This window comes from Ursus americanus, chromosome 7 (assembly GCF_024610735.1).
Source record: "Ursus americanus isolate L20-20 chromosome 7, mUrsAme1.1.p, whole genome shotgun sequence".
Taxonomy (NCBI): Eukaryota; Metazoa; Chordata; class Mammalia; order Carnivora; family Ursidae; genus Ursus; species Ursus americanus.
Genome location: NC_142133.1, coordinates 37,509,410 through 37,524,344, shown reverse-complemented (window position 1 = coordinate 37,524,344; position 14,935 = coordinate 37,509,410). Strand labels below are relative to the sequence as shown.

Here is a 14,935-nt window from a genome sequence, read left to right as displayed (position 1 = left end):
CTCGGTCAGGTGATCAAGGTTAACATGATCATTGGTAAATGATATTGATCCTCATGTACCTTTGATATGTTGTGATGAGAAGGCATTTGTGATCTTCCAAAATACTCTCTAACCGTGAGAAAAAAATTAAACCCAAATTGAAGGACATTCTACAAAATGCCTGAGCAGGACTCCTTAAAACTGTTAGGATCATCAAAAACAAGGAAAGTCTGAGAAACCGTCACAGACCAGAGGAGCCTAAGGCGACGTGGCAACTAAATGTAATGTGGGATCTTAGACCAGGTCCTGAAAATGGTAAAGAACGTTAGGGAGAAACTAGTAAAATCTGAATAAAGTGTGTTGCTCTGTTAATAGTATAGTAATATACGAGTATAGTATAGTATAGTAATATATGAGTATAGTATAGTATAGTAATATACGAGTATAGTATAGTATAGTAATATACGAGTATAGTATAGTATAGTATAGTATAGTATAGTATAGTAATATACGAGTGTTGGTCCCTTAGTTGTGGCAAATGTACCATAGTAATGTAAGATGCTAAGATAGGAGGAACTGGGTATGGCGTATTTGGGATCTCTTTGCAACTATTTTGTAATCTAAAACCATTTTAAAATACAGTGTTGACTTAAACAATTTAGAGAATGGGAAGAGTGCAATTAGAGACTGCAAGTGGAAGACAACTGTTTTAGGGAATTTTGCTACAAAGGTAAGCAAGGAAATGAGGAGGTAATTGTCAGGGGAAGTGGATTAACCATGAGATTTTTATTTTGTTTTTTAATAGGAAAAGTAATAGCGTATTATTTCTGATGAGAATGATGCAATAGAAAGCGAAAAGCTGATGACAGAGGAGAGAGGGGGAAATCTTTGGAGTTATGTCCCTGAGGAGGAGAGAGACTTCAGAATCTGACGCACAAGCAAAGGGATTGGCTTTAGGTGGAGTAAAGTTCATCTCTGGGAACAGATGAGACTCAGAGTATGTGGATGCAGATGGTGGTGGCTGGGCATATGTTCTGGTGGCAGACTCCAAAAGCTCGGTTTTCTCGTGAAAGATAGATCTTCAGCTGAAAGTAGAGATCCAGAGCAAATGTTGGGGTTGAAGCAGAGAGAAAGTATATCTGGGGGTATGGAAAAGAGATTTGGTTGGTACACGATAATACGGTTATTTTGTAGCCTTCAGTGCCCACTTTGGCTCGTGGATAGGAGTTAAAGTGAGACTAGTCAGAATGGTTGTGTATTTTCTTAAGCCATATTGAGCTGGAGATATGATAAGTAAGTCCATATCAATAATAGCTTTTAGGAATTTGGCATATATATTATACTCAGTGTTTTATTATGTATATTAGTATTTATATTTAATAATTTGTAATATATTGATTATTTCTTTGGTATGACATTGATGTTATTGTCTCAATTTTAAGATGACAAAAGATAGTAACTTTGCCTAAGGCCCCATAGTTTGGAAATAAGATTTGGGATGTTTTGAAAGATAAAATTTTCTTTTAAAAAATAAGATTTGAAGTAAGGTTTGAGGGGTGCCTGGGTGGCGCATTCGTTAAGCGTCTGCCTTCGGCTCAGGGCGTGATCCCAGCGTACTGGGATCGAGCCCCACATCAGGCTCCTCCGCTGGGAGCCTGCTTCTCCCTCTCCCACTCCCCCTGCTGGTGTTCCCTCTCTTGCTGCCTCTCTGTCAAAAAAAAAAAAAATCTTAAAAAAAAAATGAAGTAAGGTTTGAAGTCAGATTTCTTTTATTCTAAACTTTTGCTCTTTCACTACATTAATTTAAAAACATTAATATCATAGAGAGAAAGGAAATAAACCACCAGTTTATTAATCTCAGAATATGAGAGAATTACTTAAGTTTGAAAGAAAGTTTTAAGAGAATCAAAAAGCATACCATATCTCTATGAAGAATGAGTTGATAGACTTAAGGTATAAATTGGATTTAAAAATGTATTTATTAGAAAGACATAGTACACCTTCATTTAAATATATTTAAGTCTCCACTCAAATGTTATTTCCTTAAGGAGGCCTTCCTTGACCACTGTATCTGAGACCTACCATCACCATGTAACTCCTTATTTCACTTCTATTCCCAGTGCTTGTCACTACTTGACATTATGGTATATGTTTCTGTGTGTATGTGGTTACTCTAATTTCCACAAGGCCAGGGACTTTGTCCGTCTTGTGTATAATTGTGTACAGCTGTATTCTCATTCCTTGGCACATAGGAGTTCTTAATTGATGAAAGAGAGAAGAAAGAAAAAAGAAAAGTAGGTAGGTAGGTTCTTAGGGTAAAGTTAAGGAAATTATAAGATTTTCTATTAGTGATACCATATTAAATATTTATATATGTATTTTATTATATTTATAATAGTGCCCCAGGAGACCTGAACAAATAACCAGTGCTTTGCATTCAGCCTTTCTTCTGAATATTATTTAGATTGATGACCACATGGCTCTATCCTGTGTTATTGATCTCCCACACAACAATGTTCACCATCCCCTGTTGTTAACAGCAATGATATTGCTAATATCACATTAAAACATTTTATAATTAAGTCTTGTCAAATATAACCCTTGTACTAGACCTATGAATTTGGAACCAGTAGTTTCAAGTACTTAAGTATTTTAGGTATTTACTTTGGAGATGATAAAAAATGAGTAGTTGACCCAGCTTTTTGTATCTTTGCTGGGGTGAAATGGAGAAAAAATTCCTTGAAATCTTTGGGAGATCTTATTTTTGTGAATGAGAACCAACAATGCTATTCAGTTCTTTATCTTGCAATTCCAACAGTGGGAGAAGCATCCGGGGTGTGGAGAGGGAGTGTGACTTCTCATTTTCTTGCTTTGGGTTAGTCCTCTTGGAGCTTCCATGTCCTGAATTCTCTGCTTTGGGAAACAAGATAAGGTAACAGGTGACTTCCACAGTCTACTCTGTGCTGTCCTCATTAGATTCTCTCTGCTACTGGGATGAGAGACAGAAAAATTTTCTGCTTCTTAATGGTTTTTAACCTACGTGCCTCCTGTCATTTGGTTGTGAGAGGTGATTGCTTGCTTTATAGTGTTCTCTTTTTTTTCAGACAATTCTCACAGAACTCTGCTTTATATAAGCTATAACCAATACCTAATCTGTTGCTAATACCATGTCCTTGAAACAATGTTAAGGACAGTTTGGATCTCTGCAGGGATGTATTTTTGTAAGAGAGTGGGAAGTGAGGATTTAAAATATCAAAGGAGCTCAAAACTCTGATGGGAGTTGATATCTGAAATTGCTTGGTTGCATCCTTAAGTTCAGAATTACCCCCACAGTATCTGGCTTTACATTTGTAAATGCCCTTGTAAGGATTTTGGTTAGCTGTCATTCAGGAGTAGAGATCACTTAGACCTCATTAACAGACATTATTCCCTTTGAAAATGACATGGTATCTAATGTAATCCTAGAGTGTTTTAATAGTCTATTCTATGCTCAGCAATGAAACATTTCAAAAGTGACTGACAGCCAATTGATGTAATTCATGGTGATCTTTTGTGTTGACAGATCTTTAAAAAGTCAAGGGAAATTACTACTGTACCCAGTGAAGCCGCCTCCTTTTTTTTTTTTTAACTGCCAATATCCTGCAAAACAGGACAATTTTCTCTTTGACTGCCACTGTTTTTTATTTCGATAACATGACATGATTCCTCCTTATTATTAGGATTTCTTTTGATAGATAGAATGTGTTCCCTATAGGTAATGCTGACTTTAAAATAGAAATTCTTCAGTTCTCCAAATTAACTCTCTTACTTTTCTGACTTAATACATCAAGACAACCTTGCCAGTAGCCACCTTCCCACTCAGGAAGAGAAGTGATTTAATTTAGACAATTTAAATTTTTAAAATGATTTTAGTCTTTCTCTGAGGGAGAAACATGTTGAAAGAGAGAGGGTGATGAATTGCTTATTTGGTAGGTGTTTTTTCCTAGAGCATTCTACAGTTAAAAGTCTGATGTTTGGGGTAATTTTGTAGAGATAGTATCTGTGTCCAAAACTCAGAGTCTCCAAATTCAAACTGTAGAGTGAAGGGAAGGGGCTTAGTAAGGAATACGAACTTGTCTGATGAGTTGTGGGGAATAATACAGAGATCTAGTCTTATTGTTGCCCTAAGTTTTCAGGATTTTTTGGAACTGCATCTCTGGGCTTCTGCCCTCTGTTCTCATGTTTCAAAAGTAGACATTTTCCTTACATTTTCCAGCTGATCCTTGGGGAATAGAAGGTACCTTTTCCCTTAGTCCCATCTATTACTAAAGCATTGTCATTATGATTTGACATGTATTTTTTGAGAATGAACAGTGTGCTGTAGCCCTGTGCTCGTTTGCTGTTGGGAAGAGAAGGGTATACTTTCTGATTATAATCCTATTAATATTTTTGTTTAATATTCCTCAGTATAATACGATGACTTCTACTCAAGTATAATTCCAACTATTAAGCATTGTTTCGAAGTATGATTTGACTGTAAAATGTGTATTACCCCACACCTTCATCTTCACTTCCAATTTCCCTTTGTGTCGTCTATCCACTCTCTCCTGGATGAGAGGAAGACCGGAGTTCATCCGTAGCCTTATACACCCAAACTCCCCCTGCCTGCCACGACCCCACCACCACACACATTCTTGTGGAAATAAAAAGTTACAGACGTAGGAAAGAGAAACAAAAACAGGTTCTCTTCTATTTTCTCTTTGTATTTCTTTTAGACTCTGGGAAATGTGAACAGATTTCATAGTTGAAATAAGTAGTTAGGTACCCCTCCTTTTTTAAATTTATTTTTTACGTGGAGTAGAATCAAAGCATGGAGAGGTCTAGTTGATGGCAGACCCAGAATCTGATATTTCAGCCTCGTGTACGTAAGCGTGTGGCACTCCAGAGCTGCCATCTTACGCTTATGCCAAAAGGCACCGTCAGAAGTCATTTCAATGAGTCCATAATTTGAAGGTAGAGGACTTGGATCGAGTCCTAATTCCATTTAGGTTCTGTGATCCAGAGAAAATAATTTCATTTTTGTTTCTGTTCAGTAAAAGAGAAGCAATAATTATGCCCACTTAACTCAGTTTTCCAGGTTGCTGGGAAGACAATGTAAGAAAATGAATTGTGAACTCCTTTGCGAACTTTAATTCTATGCTGACAATAAGAATTATTCTTTCTCATCCTCCTCTCAAAGTTACTTATAAATGACTTTTTAATCTTACCAGTACTGTTATTTTTAAGGATCTCTCTTGTTAGGAAAGGAATATATAGTAGTAACAAAAGGATATTTAATCCTTAAAATAGCTGTGTGAGTTAGAAATTACTATTAACAGTTTACAGATAAAGAAACACTTAGACAAGTTAAGAAACTTTCTCCAGATTAATAATTTGTAAGTACTTAATTCACTGGTTTCACTGACTGTAATGCCCATGTTATTTCTTCCATAAGCTAATGTAGTTTGTTAATATCCTGCAGTCTATTCCAACATCTCATTGCTCATTATGCCTAATTTTGAAACTACTTCTTGCCATTTCAATTATTCTCGTTCTTTCAGTGGGAGTTCATTTATTTAATTCATTTGGCAATTATTTATTGCCAGGCACTGTGTTAAACATTAGCAGCTTTTGTTCTTTGTCTAGTCTCTTAAACAGAAGAAGACATGTTTAAAGTAGAGTGACAAGTGCTCTTATAGTAGGGGGAATACAAGGTGCTTCGGGAGTCAGGGAAGGCTTCATAGAGGCAGTACAACCTAAGCCCAGGCTCTAACGAACCCTCTGTAGAATACAGATGGCCCCTGCCACTATGCCTCTTGTTTTTCTTCTACCAGCAGATTCATATTGAGCCATTCGTTGTGGGGTGAATAGTCAAATGACTCTTACATGTGCTTGTTATTTTCTAGCTTGTCCAGATTATCATCAATACAACACACTTGGAGAAGTCCTGTAAGTACTTGGAAGAATTCATCACTAACATCACTAATGTGCTTCCAGAGACAGTCCACACCACCAAGCTTTACGGCACCACAACTTTTAAGGTAAGATGGCCCTATGGCCTCTGGTGTGCATAGTCTGGGGCATTCTACCTAAATGGCTTTGTTTCTCCCAAGATGCATTGTAGTGTGATTCCTAACGTAGTTTTGAAAATAAGTGCTTATGATTTCCTTAGAAAAACAAATACCAATGCTAATTTCCAGATGTTTAGATTTAAACATGTCTACAACTCTATCCACTAAATCTTCTTGTATTTTGTATGTGAAAATGGCTATTTCCTCAGTTGGCCCCCATCTTAGTCAAGAGTTCTTAAGTATGGTCTAGATAATAGTGGTTATGGCTGAACTCAACATCAATTAAAATTTTTGAATTAGCTCTTTTTGCTTCTCTGAGTTTTCACTTTACTTTTTAGTGAGGAATTTCTGCCCCTTACTACTGTGGTTAACAATTTTATAATCATTTCCCAAGGTGCCAGCACTAGTTTTGATCTAGATTTTGATCAAATGGGAAAAATGACACTATTGACAGCAAAAGACAGATTGATAGAGAGTTTCTGGAGAGTAAATGACTTAATTTAAAAGAGCCTTAGGAAATGCCTTTATATTGCCATGTTAGCTTTAAATAAATATTAAGCAGAAAAAGTAATAGGGTAACATCTTAAACATTAAAATGGTAGATTCCGACATAAAGGCCAACCTGTATGTTTTGGGGGTTTTGTTATTGTTATTATTTGATTATTTTAGTTTTGAATCAAATCTCTTTCATCCTTTTGAAATGTAGAGGTTGAAATTAATTAGATATAAAGTTGTAGAGTTGAAATCATAATTTATGTCTACTGGTGTCTACTTTTTCCTATCCTTTTATCCTCTTTCCCTATTTACTGGCACCTTCCCTTGAAAGGAGATTTAAGACAAGAAATCAAATTTGATTCATAACTACTTCATGAAATGAGAAAGAACCTGCATAGCCAAAGCAATCTTCAGAAAGAAGAACAAAGCTGGAAGCATCATACTTCCTGATTTCAAATTATATTATAAAGCTGTAGTAATCAAAGTAGTATGGTATTAGCATAAACACATATGCATAGATCAATGGCACAGAACAGAGAGCCCAGAAATAAACCCATGTATATATATGGTCACATAATTTACAACAAAGGTGTATACACAAGAATACACAGTGAGGAAAGAATAGTCTCTTCAGTAAATGGACAGCCACATGCAAGAGAATGAAACTGGACCCCCATTTTTACACCATACAAAAAAATCAACTCAAAATGGACTAAAGATTTGAACGTAAGATCTGAAATTATAAAATTTCTAGAACAAAACATGGTGGGTGAACTCCTTGACACTGGTGTTGGCATTGAGTTTTTAATTTAATACCAAAGTCAAGGCAACAAAGCAAAAACAAGTAAGTAGGCCTACATTAATATAAAAAGCTTCTGCACAGCAAAGGAAACCCATCAGCAAAACACAAGAGCAACTGATGGAATGAGAGAAAATATTTCCAAATCATGTATCTGATATGGGGTTAATATCCGAAATGTGTAAATGACTCCTACAACTCAATAGCAAAACCCCAGATAATCCAACTAAAAGAGGGCAAAGGAACTGAATAGACATTTTCTAAAGAAAACATACAAATGGCCAACAGGTACATGAAAAAATGTTTATGACACTAATCATCGAGGGGTGCAAATCAAAACCACAATGAGATATCACCTCATACCTGTTAGAATAGCTATCATCAAAAAGACAAGAGAAAACAAATGCTTGCAAAAATGTAGGAAAAAGGGAACCCTTGTGTGCTGTCGAGGGATATGTAAACTGGTACAGTCTCTATGGAAAATAGTAGGGAGATTACTCAAGAAATTAAAAACAGAACTACTGTATGACCCAGCAGTCCCACTTCTGGGTATATATCCAAAGAAATAAAAATCATTATCTTAAAGAGATATCTATACTTCCATGTTTATTGCATCATTATTCGCAAGCCAAGATATGCAAACAACCTAAGTGTTTATCAGCAGATGAATGGGTAAAGGAAATGTGGTGTATACACAATGGAATATTATTCAACCAAGAAAAATAAGGAAATTCTGCCATTTGTGACAATATGGATGGATTTTGAGGGCATTACACTAAGTGAAATAAACCAGACAGAGAAGGACAGATACTGCATGGTATCACGTATATGTGGAATCTTTAAGGAAAAAAAAGTCAAGCTCACAGAAACAGAAGAGAGAAAAGTGGTTGCCAGGGCCAGGAGGGTGGGGGAAATAGAAATTGGTAAAGGGGTACAAAGTTTCAGCTATGAGTAAGATTTGAGGATCTCATGGAAAACATGATAACTATAGTTGATAATACTATATTGTATAATCAAAATTTTCTAAGAGAATATAACTTAAGTGTTCTCACAAAAAAAAGTATGCAAGGTAATGAATATTAATAACTAGATGATGAGAATCCATTCATTATATATATATATCAAATCACCATAATGCACATTTTATTTTTTATTTTTATTTTTTAAAATATTTATTTGTCAGAGAGATCGAGAGAGTGAGAGTGAGCTCAAGCAGGGGAGCAGCAGGCAGAGGGAGAAGCGGGCTTCCTGCTGAGCAAGGAGCCCGATGCAGGACTCGATCCCGGGACCCTGGGACCATGAGCCAAAGGCAGACGGTTAACCCATTGAGCCACCCAGGTGCCCCTGGGCACATTTTAAATATAATTTTATTTTCAGTCATATCTCAGTAAAGCTGAAAAAAAATGAGATGTTCACAAAATATTCTTTATGTACATAGGTGATTAGGTCGGCTGCTAGATGAGTTACATATTCATGATGTCACAATGGATTGTTTCAAATTACCTGAAACATTTTTTATTATACATTGTATTATATTGGTATCATTACTTGTAAGCTTTTCAATAATGTCTCATTATATTATATTGAAACTCTTCTAGTGAAGAAGATTTGTCTAATAAGGAAAACCCAAGAATGAGTATGATAAGAGCTTAAGAAGTTTAGGATTACCTTAGACAGTTTAATAGGAATTATCCTTACTATTAAATATTAGTAGTATTGTGGAGCATGGGCAATAATTTCATCAAAAATATTTCCACTTGATTTACTATGGAAGCTAAAACTTCTCCAGGAAAGAAAATGTGGGAGGGACTATAGTTTAATGTTCACCAGAAAAGAGGGATTTAGGGAGTTAAAACGTGAGGTTCATTTATACTTGTCTCTCATATGGGGAACCTATATAGTATGTACTGCTACTCTTCCCTTAACCCACCGCAATTTTCTTATTTCAAGGGCTTTTCAAATTATGGCCAGAAATCCTCCCAGAGGATGGCTTGTGTAGTTCGTTGTTGCTCCAGCATTAAAATTGCTGAGGGAAAGTTAAAGGCAGACAGGAAGCCATAGGAGTTGAGTAGCCAGTTAACTACTTAGTAAAGGAGAAGTTCTGGAGACCACTAAAGGTCATGTTGACAAGTGCTTACTGGAAACACTGATGGCTTAAAACACATTGAAAGTTTATTTTTACCAGGACCGTTTCAGACCAACTACCCCAGAACTCAGTATAAACATGGCAATTATAACAGCTACATGTTGTGTATTTTCCTAAGCTACTGTTTCCAGAAAACTTTCCCTTGCAGATGGAAACCTTTATGCTAAAAAAGGGGCAAAAATAATCAGAAGGTCTTCAAGGTATTTTCCTGCAGAATTGCCTCTTGTTTCTGCCATATGTGACATAATTAAGCTGGCATTCTTAGCTTCCCTTGTTCATAAGAATTTCCTTTCTTACAAAATAGAATGAGGTTAGTTATTAGTTTATCACAAATGCTGTTTGTGTACCTACTATGCAACAGTCTGGTAGGTTCTTAGGTAGAGGGAGAAAACATACTTAGTCATTGGATTTAGCGTTTATAATCTACAGGGAGGACAGACACTGTAACTTCTATAAAGAACTATGTGAAAAGTACTAGAATAATATCATAAATACATTCAATCCTTCATCGATTCTACAAGTTTTTATGAAGCATCTACTGCATACCAGGCAATATGTAAGTATGAACTTAATAAACAAGTCTCCTGACTTGACTGAGTTTACGTTGTGCTGGGGATGGTAGATGATAAACAAACAAAAAAATCTCATTTAATCTCAGGTAATGACAAGAAGTTAGAAGAAAAATAAATGACCTGAATGAAATGAGAAATAGAATCATTCGAATTTCTGATAGATAAGGTTTCCATTCAGAGGGAACGGTACAGTATTAGGTGTTGGTGTGTTCAAGGAATAACAAGGGGTTTAGTCTGGCAGTAGAAGGTAGAAGTGGTAAGAAATGAAATAGTCAGGAGTCAGATGTTTTCTGGCCTTATAGGCCACAGTTAATACTTAGGATTTTATTCTGAATTGAAATGTGAGACCATTAGAAAATTGGAGTGGTGGTGATAATCCGGTTTATATATTAATGGGTAACACTGCTTGCTGTGTGGAAAATAAATATGCCGTAGGTCAGTAAGAGTGGAAGAAGAGGGTTTGTTAATTTGGACATTATTGCAGTAATCTAGATAAGAGATAATGCTTTTTTGGACAGCTGTGGTAGGATGAAAGCGGTAAGAAAAATTTTTGAAGGTAGAGACGGCAAGTTTTACTGCTAGATTGGAGATGGGGTTGTAAGAGAAAGAGTGGCGGCAAGGATAACTCCAAGATTTTTGAACTAAGCATAGTGGATGAATAGTGGCACTATTCTGTGAGATGGGGAACAGTGAGAGAATAACAGACGTGGGGAGAGGCAGTGGAGTCAAGACTTTTGTTTTAGACACATTAAGCTTCAGGTGTTTAGTAGTTGTCTTCATAGAGATACTAAATTGACAGGGCAAAGTCATAGCTGGAAATAAAATTTAGAATTCATCTGTATAAAGATGGTATTTAAGGCCGTGGGGCTGGCTTTCTTCTGGGAATTGAATATAGATAGAGAAAAGGTAAGAGGATTAGGCTCCAAGGGAAATCAACATTTATAGTCTAGAAGAGGACTCCAAAGAGGATGGGGATACTTATCTCAGCTTTGGGACCTTCAGGGAGGACTTCCCAGAAAAGGCACAACATGAAATGGGTCTTGGGACCAGCAGAAGGTGTTCAGATGGAGACAAGCTGGGGACAGAGTAAGGCATATTTTTAGGAGGGGCAACTTCGTGTACAAAGATGAAAGAATAAGGGGCGCCTGCGTGGCTCAGTCGGTTAAACTTCTGCCTTCTGCTCAGGTCATGATCCCAGGGTCCTGGGATTGAGCCCCACGTTGGGCTCCCTGCTCAGCAGGGAGTCTGCTTCTCTTTCTCCCTGCCTCCTGCTCCTGCTCTCTCTCAAATAAATAAAATCATTTTTAAAATAAGATGAAAGAATATAATAAAAACTAGATATATTCAGTGTAGAATAAGGGTAGCAATGAGATAGAAAAGTAGTTAAATGCCAACCTGTGAAGCACTTTGTTTTGTATTGATAGATAATTTGGATTTTATCCTACTAAAGTCTTTGAGAGACTTCAAGCAAGGATATGTTGCATGTTTTAAAATTAGATTTTTTATTTAAATTCAAATTAATATATACTATATTATTAATTTCAGAGGTAGAATTTAGTGATTCATCCGTTGCATACAACACCCAGTGCTCATTACTTCAGGTGCCCTCCTTAATGCCCATCACCCAATTACCCCCTCCCCTTTTCCCCCTCCCCTCCAGCAGCCCTCAGTTTGTTTCCTATAGTTAAGAATCTCTTTTGGTTTTCCTCCCTCTGTTTTTGTCTTATTTATTTTTCCTTCCTTTCCCCTATGTTCATCTGTTTTGTTTCTTAAATTCCACATATGAGTGAAATCATATGGTATTTGTCTTTCTCTGGATATGTTGCATTTTAAAAAATAATCATTTCACCTTGCCTAATTAAAAAAGAAGGAAGGAAGGATTGAAAAAAGGGTGGAAGGAAGAAAGGAAAGAAGAGAAAGAAGAAAGGAAGGGATAAATAAATCACAGTCACTCGAAATTCATCATCAGAGGAAATTAAGTTCCTGGAGTACTTTGTGTAACTGCTAATAAATTTGAGGGTCTATAGGAAAATTATGATAAAAAGTGATTCAAGAAGATACAGAAAATCGACTAATAACTATGAAAGAAATTAAAAAGTTATTATAGACTTTTAAAATTTGGGCAAGATCCATATGATTTTATCAGTGAATTCATTTAGAGCTTAATGAAGCAGATAATTTCTGTATAATTTGAACTATTTCCGACTGTAGAGAAAAAAAGGAAAGCACCTCAGTTCATTTTTACAACGTCGACGTAATGATTGAAAACACAGAGAAGCCACAAACAATAATTTGAACAATTAAATATAAATACTGAAGTAAAAATCATTAATAATAGACTCTCAAACATAATCTAGGACATAAAAAGTAGAAATAAAAGTAACATTAAGAATATAAGGATGATTAGTATTAGAAAATTGTTTAAAATTGTCCATTTCTTTAATAGATCAAATGAGAAAAAATACCCGAGTATTTAAAAGATACTAAAATGGTATTTTATATAAATACTCTTCCTGCTAAAATATCTGGCAAACCCATCTATCAGTAATTGACAGATCCAGGAGGCAGAAATTGACAGATCCAGCAGGAAGAATATCAGAAATGATATGGTGGAATGGACTGGTACTAACAATCAACTGGATCAAATCGACATTTGTAGAATAGTTCACCCAACGACAGTGGAATACACATTCCTTTCAAGCTCATAAGAGCATTCACAGAACAGGCCATATTCTGGCTAATAAATTCATCTTAACAAATTTTAAGGAATAGAAATTATACAAAACTTGCTCTCTACATGGAATTAAACTGTGGAAGTAAATAATAGAAAGACAGCTTTAAAATCCCAAAATATTTGGAAATTAACCAGCACACTTCAAAATAACATGTGGGTCAAAGAAAAAGTCTCAAAGAGAAATTAAAAAGTATTTCAAACTAGGGGAGCCTAGGTGGCTCAGTTGGTTAAGAGTCTGTCTTTAGCTCAGGTCATGATCCCAGGGTCCTAGAATGAAGTCCCACATCAGGCTCCTTGCTCAGCAGGGAGCCTGCTTCTTCCTCTGCCTGCTGCCCCCCTGCTTGTGCTTGCTCTCGCTCTCTCTCTGAAATAAATAAATGAAATCTTAAAAAAAGGTATTTCAAACTAAATGAAAATAAAGTACAACTTATCAGAATTTGTGGCATCACCAAAAGCGGTGCTTCTATTAGAAGGGAAATTATAGCATTAATTGCATATATTAGAAAAGAAGAAATTTCTTTTTTAGAAAGATTTATTTATTTATTTATTTATTTATTTGAGGGGGGGGCACAAGTGGGGTGAAGGGGCAGAGGGAGAGGGAGAAGTAGACTCCCTGCTAAGCAGGGAGCCCAAAGTGGGGCTTGATCCCAGGGCCCTGAGATCATGACCTGAGCTGAAGGCAGATGCTTAACTGACTGAGCCACCCAGGTGCCCCAGAAAGGAAGAAATTTCTAAAACCAAACCCTAAAAAGGAAGTGAGCCATTGAAGGTGCTATCAATAGAGATGCTGAAGGATTTAAGTTCCCTGGTTAGCTTTCTATAAAAGACCAACCCTAAAGGCCCTTGTTGGCAACCCTGTCGGAACCTCTCTCACTCTTGAGAGCTTTTTCTGTATCTTCACTTAAAAACTTCTATCGCTTTACTAAAAAAAAAAAAAAAAAATCAATAATCTAAGCTATTTTAAGAAGCTAGAAAAAGAAGAGCCAATTAAATCCAAAGTAATCAGAAGAAAAGAATAAAAATTAGAGCAGAAATGAATGGTTTTGTTATTGAAAATCAAAAGAGATAAATAATGAAACCAAAGACTGGTTCATAGAAAGATCAATAAAACTGATAAACTTTGAGCCAAGCTAATAAAGAGTAGAAGAAGGAAGACTCAAATTATTAATATCATAAATGAAAGAGGGACTATCACTACTGATTCCATGGACGTTAAAAGAATAATATAGGAATATTATGAACAACTGTATACCCACAGTTTGGTAACTGACATGAAATGAATCAATTCACTGAAAGACACAGTTTACCAAAACTTACACAGGGAGAAATAGATAATCTGAATAGCTTTATATCTATTGAAGAAATTGAATCAACAGTTAATAGCCTTCTAAAACAGAAAACACCAGGCCTAGTTGAAAATAATTGAAGAAGACACAAGTAAATGGAAAGATAGTCCATGTTCATGGTTTTGAAAGAATTAATATTGTTAAAATGTCCATACTACTCAAAGTATTATCTACAGAGTCAATGCAATCTCTATTAAAATACCATTGGTATTTTTTACAGAAATAGAAAAAGCAATATTAAAAATTGAATGGGGGGGCGCCTGGGTGGCACAGCGGTTAAGCGCCTGCCTTCGGCTCAGGGCGTGATCCCGGCGTTCTGGGATCGAGCCCCACATCAGGCTCCTCCGCTGGGAGCCTGCTCTTCCTCTCCCACTCCCCCTGCTTGTGTTCCCTCTCTCGCTGGCTGTCTCTATCTCTATCAAATAAATAAATAAAATCTTTAAAAAATAAAAAAAAATAAAAATTGAATGGAACTACAAAAGACTGTGAAAAGCCAAAATAATCTTGAGAAAGAACAAAGCTGGAGGCATCATGCTTGCTGATGTCAAATTTTATTATAAACCTATAATAATCAAAACAGAATGGTATTGACATAAAAACAAACACATGGATCAATGGAACAGAACAGAGAGCCCAGAAGTAAATGTGTGTATGCTCAATTAGTTTACAACAAAGGAGCTAAGAATGCACAAAATGGGATAGGGTAATCTCTTCAACAAATGGTGTTGGGAAAAGTGGACAGCCACATACAAAAGAATGAAATCAGACCTCTATC

The 14,935-nt window shown here is 36.1% G+C and overlaps 1 protein-coding gene across 4 annotated transcripts in view; it reads left to right on the top strand.

The window, feature by feature from the left end:
* The window catches only part of EXOC6B (exocyst complex component 6B), a 600,442-nt gene that overhangs the window by 339,160 nt on the left and 246,347 nt on the right, over nucleotides 1-14,935 (top strand). For all 4 annotated transcript variants that reach the window (XM_045788250.2, XM_045788249.2, XM_045788251.2 and 1 more), the window contains one exon: nucleotides 5,904-6,038. In XM_045788250.2, coding sequence (XP_045644206.2) covers nucleotides 5,904-6,038 — 135 coding nt within the window. The remainder of the gene's footprint in view (nucleotides 1-5,903; nucleotides 6,039-14,935) is intronic.